The sequence below is a fragment of the Carcharodon carcharias genome, chromosome 16 (assembly GCF_017639515.1).
Source record: "Carcharodon carcharias isolate sCarCar2 chromosome 16, sCarCar2.pri, whole genome shotgun sequence".
Classification (NCBI taxonomy): Eukaryota; Metazoa; Chordata; class Chondrichthyes; order Lamniformes; family Lamnidae; genus Carcharodon; species Carcharodon carcharias.
The window spans coordinates 75206238-75229047 of NC_054482.1; the positions used below are offsets into that span (position 1 = coordinate 75206238).

The window sequence follows — 22810 nt, forward strand, 5'->3', positions numbered from 1 at the left end:
AAATGCCTGGCTTCTTGCCAGTTCACATGCTGTCACATTGAGATCGGGAATTTACTACGCAGGGAACAGCAATTCAATCAATGCTGCACCACTCTATTGCACAAAAATCTCAAGGTCCAAAAGAGTGCATCAACCCATTCTGGAATATTTTAGTATATGTAGTGTATGTACCTATTTATACTTAGTTTATTCAGTCACTTATTTCTCTATGCACTGTTATCCCCCTCCCCCATCAATATGGGTATTAATTTCTAGTACTGTTGTTAAAGGACTAATAGAACTGTAACCTGTCTCTCCCTTGATATTTAGTAAGAAAGCGTATCACATGTCATGCTACATAAAAACCAGGAAGTTCAATTCCTGCACTGTAAAAGTAGCAATGGAAGCTCTCAGGAGAAGAATAAAGTGGCTAATGATGTCAAAGACCATAGAGAAGTCAAGAAGAAATAAAGTTCACTGTTTAATTGTTAACATTCCCTAAGGCAGTCTCCATGACATGGGCTGTGTAAAAGCAGGACTGAAGAGATTCAAAAAGGAAGTAACAGGAGAAATGGCACTAAGTTGGATGATGATAACACATTTGAGAATCTTTTGATATGAAGGATGTTAAAATTATGAGGTTTACAAGATTGTTATGGTAAAACAAAGGGGCCCATGTGACCTGTTCTGAAGTCTTTCTGGATCCAGGAGAAAGGGAACAGCTAGAGGCCAAAAATGTCTTTATGGCTTGCTGTGTAGGAATGCAGGTGGAAGCCTGTGTTCAGATTGAAAAGACCAAAATCGTGGGGAGTTAAAACGAGCTGGAAGTGTTGCCTAGCTTGGGCTTGAAAGTCTCCGGGAAAAGAAAATCTTACTTGAAAGACAGTTCTAAGATTGTAAGTTACAAGGCAGGGAAAAGAAGAGAACAGGAATACACCCTCGGGAGCTAAGAATCACTTTGGATTGATTCTGGGAAAATTGAATGTCTATGTAAAGGATAGTGTGAATATACCTGAGAGGAGTATTTTTTCAGTTGAGCTAAAAATAAGAAAGGAAGGGTATTCCTTTCTGCTGTTTAAAATGTAATGCTCCCAGCTGATGTTGCTACTGGTCAAGTCAGAACCTGGTTTGATAGATAAAGGCAAAATATTGTGGATGCTGGAAATCTGAAACAAAAACAAAAATGAAGAGCTCTGAAGAAGAGTCATACGGACTGGAAATGTTAACTCTGTCTTTCTCTCCACAGATGCTGTCAGACCTGCTGAGTTTTTCCAGCATTATTTGTTTTTGCTCCTGGTTTGATAGACCTTAACTTTATTTTTTTGTTTGGAAACGTAGAGGGCGGCTACTGAACAGAGTCACAGGAGTCAGCTGGTGAACTTTTAGCAAAGAATAAAACATTCATTAAACAACAAAAGATAAACTATATTACAATACTCCTTCACCAACAGCTATACCTTTACTGACACATACAGATTTGTAAGGATAACACAAGTTACAAAAGCTATTTTATACGCTAATGTTCATAGTAACTACACAGTACAGGTAGACCAACAGGCAACCTGTGGTCAGGCACACCACACTCTGAGAACAAGTGACAGATGCCACCCCAAATAGATGCTATGGATCTCTCATCAACTTCCCCAGACGTCTGTCACACCGTGAGCCAACTGGTCTTACTGAACTCCATCTTTTACATGAGGGTTTCCAATCTTCACTCTCGAAGAACCCATTTTGGAATCTTCTCCCAAATGACGCTTTCTCTCAGACATCTTCCACAAGGGTCTACCTCCAGGGTTTTGAACTCTCTCCTGACGTTCCTCTCTCCTGTATTGCCATGCGCACTCAAGCTTTGCCTTCCACACACACACTCTCTCTCAGCCGTGCCAACAGGATACCATTGTAAAGAGTTACAGACCTTTGGTTGTCTCCTTGGATCTTCTGCCTTCTCACAAGCCTATTTTGCTATAAGTCTGAATCCTGCAGCTTTCTCCCTTTAAGCTAGGAGCCTTCCTCTCTGCTCCTCACCTTTAACTTCACTTAACAGGATCTTTTCCAGACTCCTGTTCTTCCTTTGACTAGAAGGTCTTCTGTTCTTTGGGGAAACTTGCTTCCTGCAGCTCCCTCTTGTCCAGCGTCTTCTAACTCCTGTTTCCAACTTTAGTTTGGGACTTGTTATCTGTCCCTCTCCTATGCTGCTTCTGCTGACAACTCCTTTCAACCTTAGAACACACTGACCAACTGAACTCAAACTGCTTTCTGTTTCTTTGTGTCTTTGTGGGGCCTCTCTCTCTGGACCTCTAGCAGGTTTTTCTACCTTGTGTTTATTTTAACTCCCCTTTGAGAGTCATTAAAATGGAGGCATCTTTTAAAGCGAAACTAAAACTCAGGTTCTCCATTTCTTGACACAGTAAAACAGAAACACAAATTACACTTCAATCCTAACACCCGGAAACACAAATATAACTTAAACTCTCCAGTTCCTAACACCCTTGAAAGAAAGGTCACAACAGTGAAAGTTATAATGGACTTACATCTGCCTCACACAAACTCAAAATCATAAACCTCGAACAGTAGTTTATTACATATTATAATTTTTCATCCCATTTCACTACATATCAATTGCATAAATGTAAGAAAGTTTTTTCTTTATTCGTTCATGCGGGCTAGGCCAGCATTTATTGACCACCCTAATTGCTCTTGTTTAGAGGGCAGTTAAGAGTCAACCACATAGCTGTGGGTCTGGAGTCACATGGCCTAAATGGTTCATTAGTGAACCAGATGGGTTTTTACAACAAACGACAATGGTTTCATGGTCATCATCGGACTTTTAATTCCAGATTTTATTGAATTCAAATTTCATCATCTGCCATGGCGGAATTCGAACCCAGGTCCCCAGAGCATTAGCCTGGGTCTCTGGAATACCAGCCAAGTGACAATACTACTATGCCTCCCCATAAAGTCAATAAATGTAACAAGATTAGTAGAATTTGTACATCATAGCATTATCATAACTCAACCCTTGTGTTTCTTTTTCCTCTTATTCCCAGTCTTTAACTCAGCAAAGAATGTTTCATTTAAGCCCATAGCCCAATTGTCCTTTTTGTTAGCTATAGGCATAATTCTATCCTCAAGCTCATTTTCTGAACTCAAATGCACCTTTTGATTTAGCAAAGTCAAAATGGTATTTTTGTGCATTAATATCTCATTTCTTCTCTGATCAAGATCTTTTTTTGCCATTTCAAGGATGTTATTGAGATGATTTTTATGCGCAAACAAAAGGATTCTGTACTCCTATTTAGTTAGATCTTTAAGCTTTTTATGATCTTGTTGTTTCTCCCAATCCCATTTAACAGGTCTTTTCCACTTCTTTTTGAGCAATGTCAATTATTTTCCCTCTGTGGTGTTCCACAGTTCGTTCCAACCCTTCAACTCTTGCATAATCCACAAACTATATCATGCCTCTCCTCTACAGGTTTTGAATGATCTTTTGCGAACTGTCCACTTGCCTGAATTCCAACTGTCTGTATTTTGTGTATTAACACCAGCAAGCACTGTAAGTCAGTGTCTCTGGTCATTGGCTTTTCCAGATAATTTTGCACTTTCAGTCCTTTTTGTTGACACTTATTTTCCAATTCTGCAGGCACTTCAGTTGTTTTCCTATTGTCCATTATTGAAGTTAATACATCAGTTACATTATTTGGATCAGTTCTTTGCTCAATTAGACCAGAATTTAGCAAGGAGTTTTTATTCACTGGAACAACTCTAGAACTATGGCACTCCATGCCATACATCTCCTCTTTCTTGTTCTCTAGATTGCATTGAAGTTTGAGAATCTCATTGTTCTTTTCATGATGAAGTTCTAACAATTTGTTAGTTTGGATTTTTAATCTTGCATTCAACCAATTGAGTTACCAACAATTCCTTTACTTGGTGAAGGCATTTTCCATGATATTTCGTAGAGGCTACGGATTCTTGAAGTTCATCAAATTTTAACTGAAGATTGACCTTTGTTAAGTCTGCTTCTACAAGCTTATCATTTAGAGATTTCAAGTCCTTAGTCAAGTGCTCTATCTTCTATGACTGAATCTCAATTCAACAATTCTCGTTTTCCATTAGCAAACTCCTTCCTCATGTGTGAAAGTTGGTTTTTTACATTGATCAGATTTTCCTTCAATTACTTGTTATCGGCAATAAGTGTTTCATTTTAAGTTCAGCATGATTAAATGCCTGCTGCAATAGAGTCATTGCCATATTATTGTCTCCACTAGCCAAATCATTACCCAGAATGAAATCTACTCCTTCAACAGGTGGATTTAGGAATAATTCCCACTGTAACAATTCCATTTACAAAGTGACTTTGTAAGTTAACTTTACACAAAGACGCAAAGAAACAGATTCATAAATTCCATTAATACCTCTTATTAATACTTTTTCCTTCATAAAACTACCTGGAGCACAAATTGTATCATTGGCCACCATCAATGATTGATCTGCCTCAGTATCTCTCAAAATTTTAATCTGTTTACTTATTTTGTTGAGGAGTAAGAGAACACCTCTCCCTTGAAGGCAAAACATCCAGACCCTCTAATAGCCTGACTTCCTTCAACAGTAATTAAAGAAGAGTTCTTTGGACTATCCTGAAGCACATCCCCCTTTCTCGTAGGTTCTGAGGGAACACATTTCACTTGTACCACTGCCACAGTTTTAACAACCATTTCCTTTTCTGATGCTACCTTTCCTGAGGATTTCTTAGGCGTTCCTACTACTGTAATTGGTCTACCATTTAGTTTCCAGCAATCTGCCCAAATGTGTTCCACCTTGGAACACATAATGGAAACATTTAGACCTTCAAATGCCATTTCCACCCTCAGCACTTTCCTATCTGGTCTGAGGAAAAAATTCCTGGGAATTCCCAGCTATCCCTTCTCTTCCCTGGCTACTTGACTTCCTTTGACCTTCCCACCTTCGATTCTTCTCAGGTTTGTGAGGATGCTGGAAAAAAGGGTTTAGATTTATGGACCAGCTCATAATCGTCAGCCATCTCTTGCTGCTTGTCTAGCTGTTTTAACCTTCTGGTCTTCAACATGGGTTCTAACTACAGAAGGAAGTGAATCTTTAAATTCTTCCAAAAGAATTATTTCCCCAAGAGCTTCATATGCTGTCTCTACCATTAATGCCCGTATCCAATGGCCAAATGACTTTGCTTTACCCTCTCAAACTCAATATAGGTCTGCCCAGGCTGTTTCTTTAAATTCCAAAATTTCTGCCTGTACACCTCAGGGTTTAACTCATACGCACTAAGAATAGCCTTTTTTACTGCATCATAATCCACAGAAACCTCTTCTGACAGCGATGCATAAACCTCATGAGCTCTACCCACCAGCCTACTCTGTAAGAGCAATGTCCAAATTCCTTTCAGCCACTTCATTTGCTTAGCCACCTTTCCAAACGAAATAAAGAATGCCTCTTCATCCCTTTCCTCAAACTTTGAAAGAGCTTGCAAACACTTAAATATCTCCCCACTGGGCTTTGGGTCAGAGGCTTTTTTCATCATCAGAATCTTCCTCAGCATCTGAGACCTCTCTTTTTTTAAAGTCCAGCCTTTTAAACTGGTATTCCCTTTCTCAATCCTTCTCTCTTTGTCTCTCTTTCTTTATCCTACTCCTTTGCCTGAAATTCCAGCTCCAGCTTGTTAAATGCTCTTTCTCTTATCTTTTCTTCTCTTTCCATTTCTTTATTTTCTAGACCTTTTCAATTCCAATTCTCTTTCTTTTGCCTCTAATTTAGTTTTTTTCATTTGCAACTGAATCTTAGCCAATTCAATTAACTCACCCCCTGGAGAACGTGGTCTCTCTGGTATCCCTTCCAGTTTCAAATGCTGCATTATTATCTCAACTATGTCTGCTTTCCTCGCCTTTACAGGTAATTCTAATTCCAGTTTATCCGCCAATTCCGTTAGCTGACTCTTGGTTAATTTTTGTAAACCAGTCAGGGTTACATCTATAAAAACGTCTTAGCAACCTCCAAAGCCATTTTGAGTTCTAACCTGTATACCTCACAGCAACTCAAATTCCTATGACCAGTAGCTCAGTACCTCCACACAATCATTTGAAGGATTCATAGGTCCCACCAATGTTTAAGGATCTTTAATCCCACAAGGGATCCCACCTTATAATGATAATCCCGGAAGAGTACCCACTTTGTTATGATCCCAGCTGTTACAACTGGACAAGCCAGATCCCAGGGTGGAACCTGGCTTGACAAATCCTAACTTTAATTTTTTATTTAGAAACATGGAAAGCAACAACTGGACAGAGTTACAGGAGTCAGCTAATGAACTTTTAGCAAAAGAATAAAACATTCATTAAACAACAAAAGATGAACTATATTCCTTCACCCACAACTATACCTTTACAGACATATACAGATTTGTAAGGATAACACAAGTTACAAAATCTATGTTATACTCTAATGTTCACATTAACTACACAGACATGTAAACCAATAAGCGACCTGTGGTCAGGCACACCAAACTCTGAAACCAAGTGACAGATACCATCTCGAACAGATGCTATGGATCTCTCATTAACTCCCCCCAGACGCTTGTCACACTGTGAGCCAATTAGTCTCATTGAACTCCATCTTTCACACAGGGGTTTCCAATTTCCACTCTTGAAGAGCCCGCTTTGGAATCCTCTCCCAAACGACGCTTTCTCTCAGACCCATTCCACAAGGGTTTCGAACTTTGCTTCCAATGTTTCTCTCCTCTGAATCGCCATGTGCATTCAAGTTTTGCCTTCCACGTACTCTCTCTCTCAGATACTCAGCCATGGCAATAGGATACCATTGTTTCACATGCCCATGGTAAAGGGTTACTGACCTTTGGCTGTCTCCTTGGATCTTCTGGCTTCTCCTTTGTCTAGAAGACCTTCTTGGGTTCCCCCTTCTTCTGTTCTTTGGGGAAGCCTGCTTCCTGCAGCTCCCTCCTGTCCAGCATCTTCTAGCTCCTGTTTCTAATTGATATCTGTCCCTCTCCAATGCTGCTTCTGCTGGCAATTCCTTTCAACCTTAGAGCACACTGACCAACTGAACTCAAACTGCTTTTGGTTTATTTGTGTCTGTGTCTCTCTCTGGACCCCTGTTGCTAGGCAATAGCACATTTTTCCCACCTTTTGTTTGCTTTAACTCCCCTTCAAGAGTCGTAAACCTCATTAAAAGGCAGGCATCTTATAAAGTGAAATTTAAACACAGAATCTCCCTTTCTTAACACACAAAAACAGAAACACAATTTAAACTTCATTCCTAACACCCACAAACATAAATACAACCTCCTTAAATTCTCCAGTTTCTAACAAAGTATAAGTTCCCTACAAAAATAGTGTTTAATCAATAGTGCTTTAGTAATTTGTTACAGTAAAAGTTTTAAAACATGAAATCTTGATGGGTCATTATTTCATCTATTAACTGGAAGCTCAAATTTCTTTTTAAAAGTTATCAGTCACAACAGGATCGTAACAAAGGTTGTTAGAGATGGGGCCATAGTTGGGAGAGGACAGAGGGAACCAGAATAGGCTTTTTTAAAGGTGGGGAGGGGGGGAGATGCTAGCTGTTTTGGTGATGCCAAATGATTGATCACAATGACATCATTGGGCTAAGGACAGATAAAGAAGCCATCAACTCCTGTGTAATATTGTTCCAGAATTTCCTAAACTCTTCAGCCTCACGAATCACCCCCACATTTAATAAACTATTATTTCAGTCATACCTTGGGCCATATCTCCTAACAGTTCCCCACTGCTTGGTGTCTATCTTCTCTGAAGCAACCTGAGGTTCTTCTCCTTTATGGGCACTATATATATATATATATATATATATATATACTTTAGCCTTTTAAAGAATTTCGTAGAAGTCAGAAGCATCCTGGAATGACTCACTCTCCAATTTTCTGTCCCTCTTGAAAAAGAATAACTACCTTTCATCTTCTTGACTGTGCTGCTAAGATTGGATATTCAAACAGGTGAATTGCAGGCACAAACCTACATTCTTCTTCTTTGCATCAATGCACAGCATCACTGAAAACTGTATCTTAGAAGTACTTTTTCTTGAAGATTTTGAAGGAATAGAAGCAGTTCTAATCTGAGCCCGTACAAAAATCCAATAAGGTAAAATACAGATACTTCTTTTTCACCCAACCAAATAGTTTATTTACCAGACACAGTGTTGTTCCTTGGTCGGGCTGTTCTGTATTCTGGACAATCTCTTCTCATATGACCAGTGTCACCACAGATAAAGCATCGTTTCTCTCTTAGTTCTTTTTCTTCTTCCTTTGAATCCTTCTCTTCATCTTTCTCATTTTCTTTCTTCTTCATTCTTAACACAATATATATGTAGTCAATATTGCAATCCTTTAATTTAAAAATAATAGCAAGCAAGGATGAATTTAGGGTTGCCAACCGTCTCAGTTTTGGCTGGTTTTATTAACAAGTTTTAAAAATTTCAAATATTAACAAGCACCAAAAGGCATGGTTTTTCAGGTTTCTAGCATTTTTTTTGTCCAATATTGCAGGGGTTACAGTAAAAGATCAAAACTAATTGTTTCAAACTATTTAAATGACCAAAAATCAAAATTAAGTTCTCATCATCATCAGGGAAGATGAGTGGGAGAGGGAAGGGGGAGAAGAAAGACAGAAAGCAAGGAAGACAGAGAGTGGAAAAAAAAATAACATTTTTAAGAGAAACTTCTAAGCATGCTGCAGGTGCTGTGCAGCCATGTCTACTGTTTGTTTTTCAATATGGCAAAAATTGGGAATCCGAAGTCCATTGAAAAGGGCTATTATTAGATCAAATAATAGAGGCTGAAAACTTCTTCAACAATTCAAACTGTCAACTTGGCTCAATGGTAGAAATCTCACCCAAGTCAAAAAGCGTGGGTTCAAATTCCATTCCAGGGTTACAGCGTATAATCTAGTTTGACGTACTACGGGATCACACATGTCAGAGGTGACATGTTTTGGTGAAATCTTAAACTCTATCTGGCAAAAGGAATCCTATGGTACTACCTGAAGACCAGCAGTGTCGTTGCCAATTTCCATTATTCAGGCAACACCATGCTCTCATGTGTTCCCTTAGCCTCTTTCTGCTAGCTATCTTCATTTATCTCATTTTCTGTTAGTGTGATCTTGCTGCTATGCAATTCAAAGCTAATCAATGGGCTGTGAAATGAGTTGAGATAGTCTGAGAACATGAAAGGAATTAAATAAATGCAAGCTGTTTCTTACCGCCGCCTCTTTGGACAGTCTTTCATGTAATGTCCAATTTTCCCACAAATACGACAACATCTATCATTTGGTGCCAACTCCCCATCAGTCAGAATTTTCGAATCAAAAAAGTAATCCTAAAAAAGTTATTTCCATAATTTCAATTTTGTTGATCACATGATCATGGATATAAATTTAACATGAGAAAACTAAGTTTGCTCACTAAATGACCAACATTAAGATCTAGAGAAATAGAAACAGGTTTATCATAATTTTAAAAAAAAAATCAGATGTCCAAGTTTTCCTTCAGTTCAGTTTTTGTCTTCTTGTCTAATTTTCATTTGCTTTATCTCATTAACTTTCTTCATTCTATTTATTTGTGTTTTTCTATGTTTCTTTACATTCACTGCTTACCAAATCGCATTTTGGCATATCTTCTATTCTCTTAGCACCTTTTCCTTCTCCTCAGAGAGCATAAACTCTCACCTCTGCTGTAATGAGCCCACCTCAATCCTACTCTACGTTATCCTCTTTTTTTCTTCTCCTTCACCAAAAGACTTTAATCTCCAGCTCAACTTCCTTGTCCTCTCTGCAAATGAATTGCCTTCCCCAAACATCTCCATCCAAATAAGTTCTCCTATTCATATTGTTGGCCATTCTCACTATCTCATCGTCACCTGCAACCTCTACACACACTCAATGTATCAATCACCAACAAGACACCATCTCCAACTAACTTCATTGTATTCCTCACCACCCATATCCCCTATCCTCTCTCAACTGAAACTTCTCCTAAACAGTCATGAATAATATTCAGATGTCCGTAATGCATCATTCTCGTCGATCAAATCACAGATTTCAACATGATCAATGATGCCACCATCCTAAACTTTCCTTCCTCTGATGTCCAGATTGATAAGAGTTGGTTCCAGTCTCACCTATCTCTAGTTTTAGTGAGAGCAGTTAAGTCCACTTTGGAATCCCCTGAGGATGCATCCTTGTCCTCTTCTTCTCATCTGCATGCTACCCCTTGTTGATGTTCACAGGCATGGAGGTCAGATTCCACAAGTATGCTATTGACACCCAGCTCCACTTCCCTACTACTGCTCTGTACTCCAATGTCTCTATGCTATCAGATGGCTTGTCTGACAATCAATCTTGAAGGAGTAGCAATTTCCACAGAAAACATTGTTTATCTTTGGGCCCCATGACAACTTCATTCCTCCTCCGGCTACTGTTCAAAACCATAGCATCCTTTTCAACCAGTCACTAATCCAATCACAAAGACTGCCTATTTCCATGTCTGTAACTCTTCCCACTAACCTCAATTAATTTCTGCCGAACCCCTCATCCATACTTTTCTCACCTCCAGAATTCATGACATTGGTGCTCTTCTGACCAGCCCCCATCCTCGATAAACTTCAGCTCATCTAAAACTCTGCTTCTCATCCCATCCCATGAAAAGCTCTGCTGCTCATTATTGCTATCCTTGCTGGCTTGTACTGGCTACCAGTCTCCCAAAGTCACAAATGTAAAATTCTCATCCATGTGCATAAATCCCTCCATGATTTTCCTGCTCTTTATCCCTCTCCAATCTCTACAATTTCCATTACTTCCCAAATCTCTGTTCCTCTAACTCTGGCTTGCCCTCCTTTTCCAAATGTTGGTGGCCAGGCCTTCAGCAGCATGGACCTAGCACTCCGGAATACCCTTTCTATCACCTTTCTGATTCTCCACATTCCACATTTCCTTTTAAGATCCTCTTTAAAACCCATCTCTTTAACCAGGTCTTTCATCATCCCTCCTAATCTGCCATTCTTTTGTTTAACATCCATTTTTCATCATGCTTAAGTGCCAGCATGTTTTTCTACACTAACGCTGCCACATAGCTATGTTTCTGTTGTTGCTCAACATGGCTCCTTTCCTGCAGGTTTCCCTTTTCTTCATTCTCTGTGTTTTTTTACTTTGTTTCTTTTCTATCCAATATCAATGTCTATTCAGTCACCATGACAACACATTATGGACTCCAGCAGTGGAGGTTAGATGACCACGAATATCTCCATAACGTTCAACCCCCTGATATTCCCTTCTTTCCATCATATATATAGGTCTCAGGATCCTATAACTTCAGCTGTGAGAAAAATAGGTTGGGGTTGAAATGGACAACAAAAGGACAGTAATTACCACATCCAAAAATGGGTTGAGGTTTGTTTGTAAAAATTTGGTATTTAATAAACATGATAACATGATGACCCCATGGCATCATCAATTCAGCTTTTTTTCACTGGGTAAAACCCATACAGATACCAAACACAATATAATGATATTATTTACAATAGCCATATTTGATATTATTAATGGTAACGAATAACATTGAATTTACTGTACAGAAACAGGCCACTCAGCCCAGCTAATCTATGCCAGTTTTTATGCTCCACTTGAGCCTCTTCCCATCCGACTTCAATGAACCCTGTCTGCATACCGTTCTATGTCTTTCTCCCTCACTTACTTATCTAGCGTCCTACTATATCCCTTAGTGAAATCATCATAGACAAATATGTTTGGAAATAATTACAATTTTATATTAGCTGGTCAAGCAATAAAATGTGTTATTGCAGCACTGTGATATGACATTACTGGGGTTCTACTTAGTAGAAGTTGCTGGGATTGACAATGCATGTCTTATTTAATCAACAAGAAAGAAGAAAGCTGGAGTAAAATAATTGTATTTACATACTGTTTCCATGCCAGGATGTGGATATACAGGTGTACCAAATAATTTGCGTCCATTAATAAAAGCTTTCATAATAAAGTTGGTCACTGCAAAGACAGCAAATATTGGTATCGGAGCTAAGTTCATGCCTTTTGATGCAAAAATACTTGTCAACAGCCTAAATGAAAGAGGACTTACTTTTCCTTGAGACTCCAGCACCAAGATTGTGATTCAAGTCAAAAGGATCTGGAAAACAAGCTCTGGCATCAATGCATCATGTTTAAGATGGTATTAGCTCCCTTCATTCATTTATTCTGCTATCACAGAAATATTAGAATATTCTAATAATTTTGTAACACTTTTATCTTTTTCACCTTTTCGTACTTCTTTCAGATAGTGATGTACCAATATGGAAAATCATTCATGAACAGTTGACAAAGCAACATAAAAAAAAATTGGTTATTTTAGTTACAAACAACAATAATGAGAATAAAATCCAGCAGAAAATACCTTTTGTTTATTAACCATCATATAAGGGCAAAAATGAGAAGCTTACACTTTGGGGAATTGAAATGTGCAGCAAAATGTTAGGTAGCATCATTATTTATGTTCATCAAAAAGATCAACTAAGAGATGACAGCGACAGCACATGCTTCGTTCCAAACAGTTTCCAATGTTGGTCAGATGGACAGCAGAAACAGTGAATGGAGGCCAAACCCTTTTACAAGGAAAGAGAAAGCTGGGAGGTATGTTGACTCAGTTTTAAATCAGCTTGAACTAGGCTTTTTCATTCCTACCAAAAAGCAGGGCAAAAAAAATACTCAAAAAGCTATTGCAAAACCCAAACATTCATGTCATATAGTATATCAAATTTATCGGTTTCAGATGGTTGTAAAAACAGCTTGTATTTACATAAGCACGCTTAACATAGTAAAATGTCCTAAGGGACTTTAGACAAGTGTTTACAAACAAAAATTTGAGAATAAAGTGATATTAGGATGGGGATGAGCACAAACTTTTTCAAAGAGATAGGCTTTTAGGAGCGCCTTAAAGGAGGAAAAAGAGGTGAAGGGGTTTACGGAGGGAATTCCAGAGTCTACAGCCTTGGCAGCTGAAGGCTCTGCCACCATTGGTGGAGTGATTAAATCTGGAATGTGCAAGAGTCCAGAATTGGAAAAATTGGAGGGTTACAGGGCTGGAGGAAGTCAGAAAGATGTGGAGAGCAAGTCCATGGAGGAATCTGAAAACAAAATGCTGAATTTTACTGGTCACCAGGTGACAAGAATGGAGTTGGGAGGCTAGGAGGAGTTTAGAGGACAGCAGTAAAATAGCAAGGAGCCACACCGGGGTAGCTTCCCATCATAGTTCTGCTGCCAAGGAAGTTTCTGCTCCATGGAGGCAGGCGGCCAATTTACATAATTAAAGGCCCTATCTAGGGCCACCTTATGGGGCTGCCAGCATTTTGGGGTTGACTCCTGCCAAGTGGGAAGACTTCCAGCTTCATGAGGTTGGCCAAGTCCAGTGGGGGGACGCAGCAGCAGAGCCAGAAGCACCATGTTCCAAACAGAAGGCTGCAAGCAGGAAAGGCAGCCCCTATGGCCCCAGTGATCTCTGCGGAGGTGTTTTCCATCCACCCCGTGTGGCGCACTGCCTTGGCCCTGGAAATTTTACTTTGTACTTGCCTGGCTAAGGGCACCTCCATTGTGCAATGCCCCGAGGTCTCCAACTTGCCTCGGTAGCATCCACTCTTCCGGTGGAACTGCTGAGGCTTCAGAGCTACTGCACCAGGAGCCCGCCTGCCATCTTTAATTGGGCTGTGGGCTCGCAGGAGGCCAATTAAGAGGTCCCCTTCAGTCAAATTATTGAATTAGCTCTGCTCACAGCAGGGCCTGTCTCAGGCTTTTCAGCCCAACAGCAATGTCCTGAAGCCCACAGTGATCAGTTACAGCACAAATAATCATCATAAGTCTTCAGGAGAAAGGACTGGGGATAGAACAATAGCCATAAATTGAGGGATGTAGGGGAAAGTAATGAAAGGACACTGGGCTGATGGTCCAGTCTTGTTCAGAACAATAATGATAATAATAATAATAATAATAATAATAATAATGAGTTATTGCTGGGGTTCAAAAGGACAAAGCAAAAATCTATCTGCTTAAAAAGTCAATGCACATAATAATTACAGTTGGTCTGTATAAAGATGGGAGTGCAACATGTTCCTGAGTTCTGTACTGATTCTAGTCCCTAAAACAATGCATGATAATCCGTTCTTGGAATTAGTGATATTATATCAAGTGAAGCAGATAACCAATCGATAATTGAATAAATAAATTAAGCTAAATACCTTCTATAGCGATGCATTTTGAAGTCCATTGCTTTTCAAATGTTGTTAAAAGTTTTTTCTGTCTGATGCTAATAACATACTCCTTGAAATCAAATTCTTCAGTATAAAATCGCAACAGGCCTAACCAAAGTTCACCCACTGATTCTTTGTTTGTCCCAAGTTCAGGCAACTTTTTCTTCTAAAGCGTGAGAGAAGAAATATTCTTAATAAGTTATTCAGTGCGATATATGAAAAAAGTTTACAATATTGAAGTGTAAAGCCAGGCACTGAAACAAAGTAATTTAGCACAATTTCCCCAAACTGTAGAATTATCACATTGACCATGACAAATACATTTTTAACAATGAAGAAAGCAGTTCAGAATCTAGTTCTAGGAAATTAAGCACTGAAAAGGTTAGTTAGCATTGAAACACTTAGGTGGAACTTAAAATGGAAAAAGCTCTGGGCCTGATGGCATGCATCCTAGAATACTAAGCAAAATAATTGAGGAAACCAAGGCTCTGACCACAATCTTTCAAACATCCTTGCACATGGAAACAGTGCCAGAGGACTGAAGGATTTGTAACACCTGTGTTTAAGAAAGGAGATAGGAATAAACAAGGTAATATCGAGTGGTCAGCCCAACATTGACAGTGGGTAAACCTTTCGAGACATTATTACAGGATGAAATTAAAACTTCGGAAAAAATCAGTTATTTCAAAACAGCCTAAATTTACAGATTTCTAAAAGGCAAATCATGTCCAACAAATTGAGTTCTTTGAAGAAACAACAGAGTGCATTGATGAGGAAATTTATCAACTGTTAAGTGAGGCAGTAGACAGTGGACATTACATTTGTACCTTAAAGAACAAAGGGGATAAAAAAATTTATATGCTGGAAGATGTTAGAACATGGGATTGATAGCCTATTGAAAAGTGTTGGAAGCAGGATTCATGTGAAAAAATGTTTAGAAAGAAACCACTGAAAGGGTATAAGGAATGGTCTAAGTAGATAGCTTTCTCCCCAAAAATCTGGCACAGATATGATGAGAAAAGTTACCATCTTATGTGTTTGTAAAACGCCACGGTTCTAAACAATTTCAAGAAAACTTTCCATAACTTAAATCCCAATAATCCAGCTACATTACCTTCAAGGTAAAACATGGATGTAATGAATCAAAAATAATATATTACCAGTTCTTCAACATCATCAAAGAAGAAGGCATTCCATCCATCTACTATTCTCTGCGGCACTTCTTTTCCATCAAAAATCTACAAAGAATTGGTTTTGGCTTTTATGCTCAGTTTAGAAAAATTCACATATACAAAAATAATGACGGCCCCAGTGCTTTGGACATTAAGTTAGATAAAATTGCATGATTATTTTTCCAGAATACTCACAAAACATAATAATACCCGTTACTGAATTTAGCTACTGTTTTGCTGGTCATCATTGGTACTGACAGTAGCACCGCTTGCCAGTGTCGCATTCTAAAATATTGTGTTCCACAAACAAAAGCAAGAGTTCAGCCACTATGGTCACGGTACATAAAGAACACTTTCCAACTCTTAAAATAAGAAAATCTCAAACTACAATTAAAGTATGCACTCTGCTGGAAATGCAATTGCATTGGAGGACTGGCAGAATAATTGGAGTATTTATACTAGTTGAAACAAAGATATTCTTTCTATTCCAGGATCACAACATTAGATTTTTAATCAGTACTTAGAATTGCCCATTAGCTTAAAGTTCAAATTACTTTTAAGAATCAAGTTGGTGTGCACCCACACTGCCTGAAAGTTTTCAGTCAAGTTAGCTAGATGATCAGAAAAGGTTAGATATAACTCTGTACTGGGCAGTAACATTCACACAAAAACAACATCCTATAAAAAATATAGGTTGTGATTTTCCGTGAAATCGACAAAGTCCAAAAGCAGGCGGGGAAATTGGCGTCTGACTCACTGATGGCAATGGCGGCATTTTAAGAGTATAAGACGTAGGAGCAGAAGTAGGCCATTCAGCCCATCGAGTCTGCCCCGCCATTCAATGAGATCATGGCTGATTTGATCATCCTCAACTCCACTTTGCTGCCTTTCCCCATAACCCTTGATTCCCTTACTGATTAAAAATCTGACTATAAGACCATAAGACATAGAAGCAGAGGTAGGCCATTCAGCCCATTGAGGATATTGTGAACGATACTGAATATTGAGAACGCCATATCGTGCGTCACTTTGTTGAAAGAATTGAGAGGCATGGGTTTCACGTCGGATCGCTGGCAGGGCGGCCTCTGATTCGCCCACTTTGCCGTCACCTCAGCTCTTCTGTAATCCGCCCGCCATATCGAAAGGTTGCCCCAGCACAGAACTAGCACTTTCTAAGGGATCGATAGCTGGTGGAAAGTCATGACATCCAAAGGGAGGAAACATGCTGCCCCCAAATTCAGTGACGCCTCTCTTGAGCACCTACTGGATGTAGTGGAGGCCTGCCGCAAAGTCCTCTACCACCTCCCCACCCCCCACATCCCTGCTCTAAGCAAAGAACCTTCATCCAAGGTGACAAATCCAGCATGGGAGGCAGTGGCAGCGGTGGTGAGTGCCAACGTCCTACAGAAGAGGACAGCCACCCAGTGCAGAAAGAGTTCCGTTCTGCCAGGATAAGTCACCCTTCTCATGACTCTCAACTCAGAAACCCATCACACATTCACAGGGATCTCTGCCAGCTCAAGGGTCATCACCACTCACTCACTCACAAACACCGTCATCTCTTCTGCAGATCGTATCCTCATCCCATCCATGGCACCACTCACCACCCACACATGTCAGAAATCCTTCTCATCTAGCCTGGCAGGCATCCTCCTTACACTCTCTCCATCTATCTTCATGCAGGACAAACTGGCTCATAACAAAAAGGAGAGGTCTCAGACTGGGGATGGAATGCCTCAACTGAAGGTCCTGTCTTTGAGAACAGAGCCATCCACCTGGCTGGCGAGGATCTGGACTGTTCCTGTGTTGATGGTGAGGTTGGCAGTGCTCAACCAAGTGAGGATCCTGCACTACAACATCCATCAGACAACCATGCTGTGAGTGATATCTCCTGTTCCACTGTCCCCTGCCATGCACTAATGATCTTTCTTTACTTTTGCAGGCACACCTCGGAAGCATCCGAGAGCGTGCATGACTCAGTCCTCCACTCAAACCCCAAAGACGCCTCGGAAGAGGAATCTGATGACACCCTAATTGAAGGCCTGTCACAGCTCTCACCCACACCCTTCAACAGCACAGACACACACACCTCAGCAGGACCTGGCTATCAAGTAGCCTCAGGGTCACAATCTGGTGAGCGACAGCGCATGGTCTGATCCACAGCGGGCGAGGCAGGGACATCCCAGTGTGCCAGCACTCGGAGGACAGCTGGAGGCCAGGAATCTGGACTCAGTTCTACCTCAGGTGCTGGAGCTACAAAGACAAGCTCGGGAACATTGGGAAGGGATGTCCTTAGATTGCAAGGCACGATGGAAGGATCTGCCTTCCTTCAGACCAAGGCGATAGCGCCGGCATGCCAACACACCGAGGTCAACATTGATAGGGTGGTGGCCACCATGGAGACCTTGGCCCAGGACATTGATGCTGCACTGCACTGCTGCAGGAGATGCACTCCATCGCTGAGGAACTTGCTGGCATCCATCAGTGTCAATGCGAGGGGTTGGGTGGGGGGGTCGAGGCATCTCAAGCTCACTCCAGCTACCCCTTCCTCTCTCAAGGAGTCAGCCAGGGGCCCTTGGGACCCAAAGGGAGGAGGATCAGCAGGTGCACGCTCCGGGGCCACCTATCCAGGTGACTCTGGGAGTGACTGTCCGATTCAAATCTCCTCTTTCTGTGACCCCTGCAGCTCCAGCTCCGCAGACCGAGGGTGGCACTGCCACACAGCAGGACCCCGAAAGCAGCTGAGGCCCTTCAGGTCTCAGCCCTCCAGAGGACATCCACCAAGATCATCACAGAGAACAGGGCATAGCAGTCAGCAGGCCGCCTCCACCCCAGCTGTGGATGTCAGTGATGCACCAAGACGTAGCAGCAAGGTTAGGAAAGTCAAGCAGATGTAACTCTTTTAGAGTTAAAACAATTAAACTAAATTAACAAAATTGGGATAAATCAGGCACAGCCCCTAATTCAGGTCAGCTGTAAAACCAAGAACAAAGTTTAAAGGAAACTTACAAACTTTAAATTAAAATGTGATTAAAGGGGTCGATAAAGCACCCCAGTCCCCGCGGTGCCCACCGAGCACGGAAGACCTCGAGTGTGCCGGCAGACACCGCGTGCTCCCTTTCCAAAGACACCCGGCCGCGAACGTAGCCGCGGAAGAGGGTCAATACAATGTGGGCACGGGTGTTAATCACTGATATATAATGTTCACCCATATAAATACATTCAATCATGTCTCATTGTTATGATGAGATGTGTTCATGTCATTCAGAAGTGAAACCTTTGGTCCCTGCACAAAATGAAGTCACGAGTCGCAGTCCAGGGCCCCTCCTCTGTGCAGTGCATGACCTTCTGACCACAGTGATTGTCCCGTCCCAAAGTCAAAGCCCACCTCTGTATGCCTGCATCTTGATGTTGACTGTGTTTACTGCAGGAATATCGTGCCCTAGTGTTATGATATGGCAGGTGGTATTTTCCAGGTTGACCAAATAAACAAGGGAAACTTGGCCACGCCATCACAACGATTTTGCAATTTGTATTTATTACAAGAAGGCTTGTGCACCGAAGTCAGAAGTAATGAGTCTACTGTCACCTTTAGTGATTTTAAAGACTAAATTAAAACATTTATTAACAAAAGAAGGAAAAAATTAAAAACACACACAAGATTACAGTTTAACAGTTCCCAAAATTTTTACTTAACCTGATTCCCAACTACACACCCCTTTAAGCCAACAGTCCAAATAGGTTCCAAACTTATGAAGTCATCCAGCAATTTTACCACAAGCATTCACTGGACAATGGACTTCCAAAGGCTTTTAACACAAGTTTGGTTACTGTAACAGCAAACTTTTGCAGGGTGGCTAGAGGCTTTTCCCAAGTCTGATTCGCATGGTACACGTTTCAAGATCTCAAAAGGCCACAGCTCAGCCTTCCACCCTTCTTCAAATATATTTTATCCCTTTTATAGAGTCATAGAGGTCTACAGCACAGAAAAAGGCCCTTCGGCCCACCGAGTATCCACCAGTAAAACAAGTACCTAACTATTCTATCCCCATTTTCCAGCACTAGGCCCATAGCCTTGTATGTCATGACATCACAAATGCACATCCAAATAATTCTTAAATATTATGAGGGTTTCTGCCTCTATCACCCTTTCAGGCAGTGAGTTCCAGATTCCCACCACCCTCTGGGTGAAAGAATTCTTCCTCATATCCCCTCTAAACCTTCTGCCCCTTACCTTAAATCGATGCCCCCTGGTTACAGATCCCTCTACCAAAGGAAAAATTCCCTTCCTGTCTACCCTATCTATGCCCCTCATAATTTTATAAACCTCAATCATGTTCCCTCTCAATCTCCTTTGCTCCAGGGAAAATAACCCCAGACTATCCAATCTCTCCTCATAACTAATACACTCCAGCCCAGGAAACGTCCTAGTAAATCTCCTCTGCACTCTCTCTAGTGCAATCACATCCTTCCTATAATGCGGATTCCAGAACTGCACACAATACTCTAGTTGAGGCCGAACCAGCATTTTGTACAGTTCCAGCATAACTTCCCTGCTCTTATCACAGAATCACAGTGCAGAGGCCCTTCAGCCCATCGAGTCTGCACCGACACGTGAGAAACACTTGACCTACCTACCTAATCCCATTTACCAGCACTTGGTCCATTGCCTTGAAGGTTATGACGTGCCAAGTGTTCATCCAAGTACTTTTTAAAGGATGTGAGGCAACCCGCCTCCACCACCCTCCCAGGCAGCACATTCCAGACCATCACCACCATCTGGATAAAAAAGATTTTCCTCACATCCCCCCTAAACCTCCTGCCTCTCATCTTGAACTTATGCCCCCTCATGACTGACCCTTCAACTATGGGGAACATCTGCTCCCTATCCAACCTGTTCATGCCCCTCATAATCTTGTACACCTCGATCAGGTCACCCCTCAGTCTTCTCTGCTCCAACAAAAACAACTCAAGTCTATCCAATCTCTCTTCATATCTTAAATGTTTCATCCCAGGCAACATCCTGGTGAATCTCCTCTGCACCCCCGCCAGTGCAATCACATCCTTCCTATGATGTGGCGACCAGAACTGCACATAGTACTCCAGCTGTGGCCTCACCAAGGTTCTATACAACTCCAACATGACCTCCCTACTTTTGTAATCTATGCCTTGATTGATAAAAGCAAGTGTCCCATATGCCTTTTTCACCATCCCACTAACATGACCCTCTGCCTTCAGCGATCTATGGACACAAACTCCAAGGTCCCTTTGTTCCTCAGAACTTCCTAGTGCCATGCCGTTCATTGAATACTTCCTTGTCAAACTACTCCCTCCAAAGTGTATCACCTCACACTTCTCAGTGTTAAATTCCATCTGCCACTTATCTGCCCATTTGACCATCCCGTCTGTATCTTCCTGTAGCCCAAGACACTCAACCTCACTGTTAACCACCCGGCCAATCTTTGTGTCATCCGCAAACTTATTAATCCTACCCCCACATAGTCATCTATGTCATTTATATAAATGACAAATAAGAGGGGACCGAGCACAGATCCCTGTGGTACGCCACTGGACACGGGCTTCCAGTCACTAAAGCATCCTTCTATCATCACCCTCTGCCTCCTACATCCAAGCCAATTTTGAATCCACCTTATCAAATTACCCTGTATCCAAAGATAAAAACAAAAAAACTGCGGATGCTGGAAATCCAAAACAAAAACAAAAACAGAATTACCTGGAAAAACTCAGCAGGTCTGGCAGCAGTTCTGTCGAAGGGTCACGAGGAATCGAAACGTCAACTTTTTTCTTCTCCGCCGATGCTGCCAGACCTGCTGAGTTTTTCCAGGTAATTCTGTTTTTGTTTTTGTTACCCTGTATCCAATATGCCTTTGCCTTCTTTATAAGTCTCCCGTGTGGGACCTTGTCAAAGGCTTTGCTGAAATCCATATAAACTACATTAACTGCACTAACCTCAGCTATATTCTATGCCTCAGTTAATAAAGGCAAGTATCCCATATGCCTTCTTAACCACCTTATCTACCTGCCAGACCTTAAGGGACCAGTGGACAAGCACACCAAGGTCCCTTTAATCTTCGGTACTTCCAAGGGTCCTACCATTCATCGTGTATTCCCGTGCCTTGTTTGTCCTGCCCAAGTGCATCACCTCACACTTATCTGGATTAAATTCCATTTGCCACTGATCAGCTCATCTGACCAGCCTATCTGTATCATCCTGTTATCTAAGGCTATCATCCTCACTACTTACCACCCCACCAATTTACGTGTCATCTGTGAACTCACTGATCAACCCTCCTACATTCAAGTCTAAATTGTTTATATATACCACAAACAGCAAGGGATCCAACACCGATCCCTCTGGAACCCCACAGGACTCAGGCAACCAGTCGCAAAAACACCCCTCAACCATTATCCTCTGCTTCCTGCCACTCTGCCAATTCTGGATTCAATTTGTCAAATTGCCTTGGTTCCCATGGGCTCTTAACTTCGATATCAGTCTCTCATGCGGGACCTTATCAAATGCCTTGCTGAAGTCCAAGTAGACTAGTTCAAATGCATTGCCCTCATCTACACACCTGGTCACCTCTTTGAAAAATTCAATCAAATTGGTCAGACATGACCTCCCCTTAACAAAACCATGCTAACTGTCCTTGATTAATTCCATGCCTCTCCAAGTGTAGATTAATTCTCTCTCTCAGAATTGCTTGCAATAGTTTCCCCCCACTGAGGTTAGACTGACTGGCCTGGAGTTCCCTGGTTTATCCCTTCCTCCCTTCTTGAATAATGGTACCCATTGGCAATCCTCCAGTCCTCTGACATCTCTCCTGTGGCCAGGTAGGTATTGAAAATTATTGCCAGTGCCTTTGCTATCTGCTCCATTGCCTCACTCAACAGCCTGGGATACATTTCATTCGGGCCTAGAGATTTATCTACTTTTAAGCCTGCCAGACCACTTAGAGCCTCCTCCCTTCCTATGCTAATTTCTTTAATTATATCACAGTCCTTCTGCCTGATTTTCATACCCACGTCGTCCCTCTCACTTGTGAACACTGACACAAAGTATTCATTTAGAACCCTACCTATGTCTTACAGCTCCACACACCAATTACCACTATGGTCCTTAATGGACCCTACTCTTTCCCTAGTTATCCTCTTACTCTTAATGTACCTGTAAAAGAATTTTGGATTTTCCTTTATTTTACCTGCCAATGTTTTCTCATGCCCCCTTTTTGCTCGCCTAATTTCCTTTTTAAGTTCCCCCCTACATGCTATACACCTCTAGGGCTTCCGCTGTTTTGAGCCCTCGGTATCT

General features: G+C 41.2%; 1 protein-coding gene across 4 annotated transcripts in view; it reads right to left on the minus strand.

Moving 5' to 3' along the window:
* The window catches only part of tut4 (terminal uridylyl transferase 4), a 91931-nt gene that overhangs the window by 4241 nt on the left and 64880 nt on the right, over positions 1–22810 (minus strand). For all 4 annotated transcript variants that reach the window (XM_041208170.1, XM_041208168.1, XM_041208169.1 and 1 more), the window contains 6 exons: positions 15469–15546; positions 14297–14474; positions 12151–12198; positions 11977–12059; positions 9261–9376; positions 8192–8352 (listed from right to left, as the gene is read on the minus strand). In XM_041208170.1, the coding sequence (XP_041064104.1) occupies positions 8192–8352; positions 9261–9376; positions 11977–12059; positions 12151–12198; positions 14297–14474; positions 15469–15546 (664 nt within the window). The remainder of the gene's footprint in view (positions 1–8191; positions 8353–9260; positions 9377–11976; positions 12060–12150; positions 12199–14296; positions 14475–15468; positions 15547–22810) is intronic.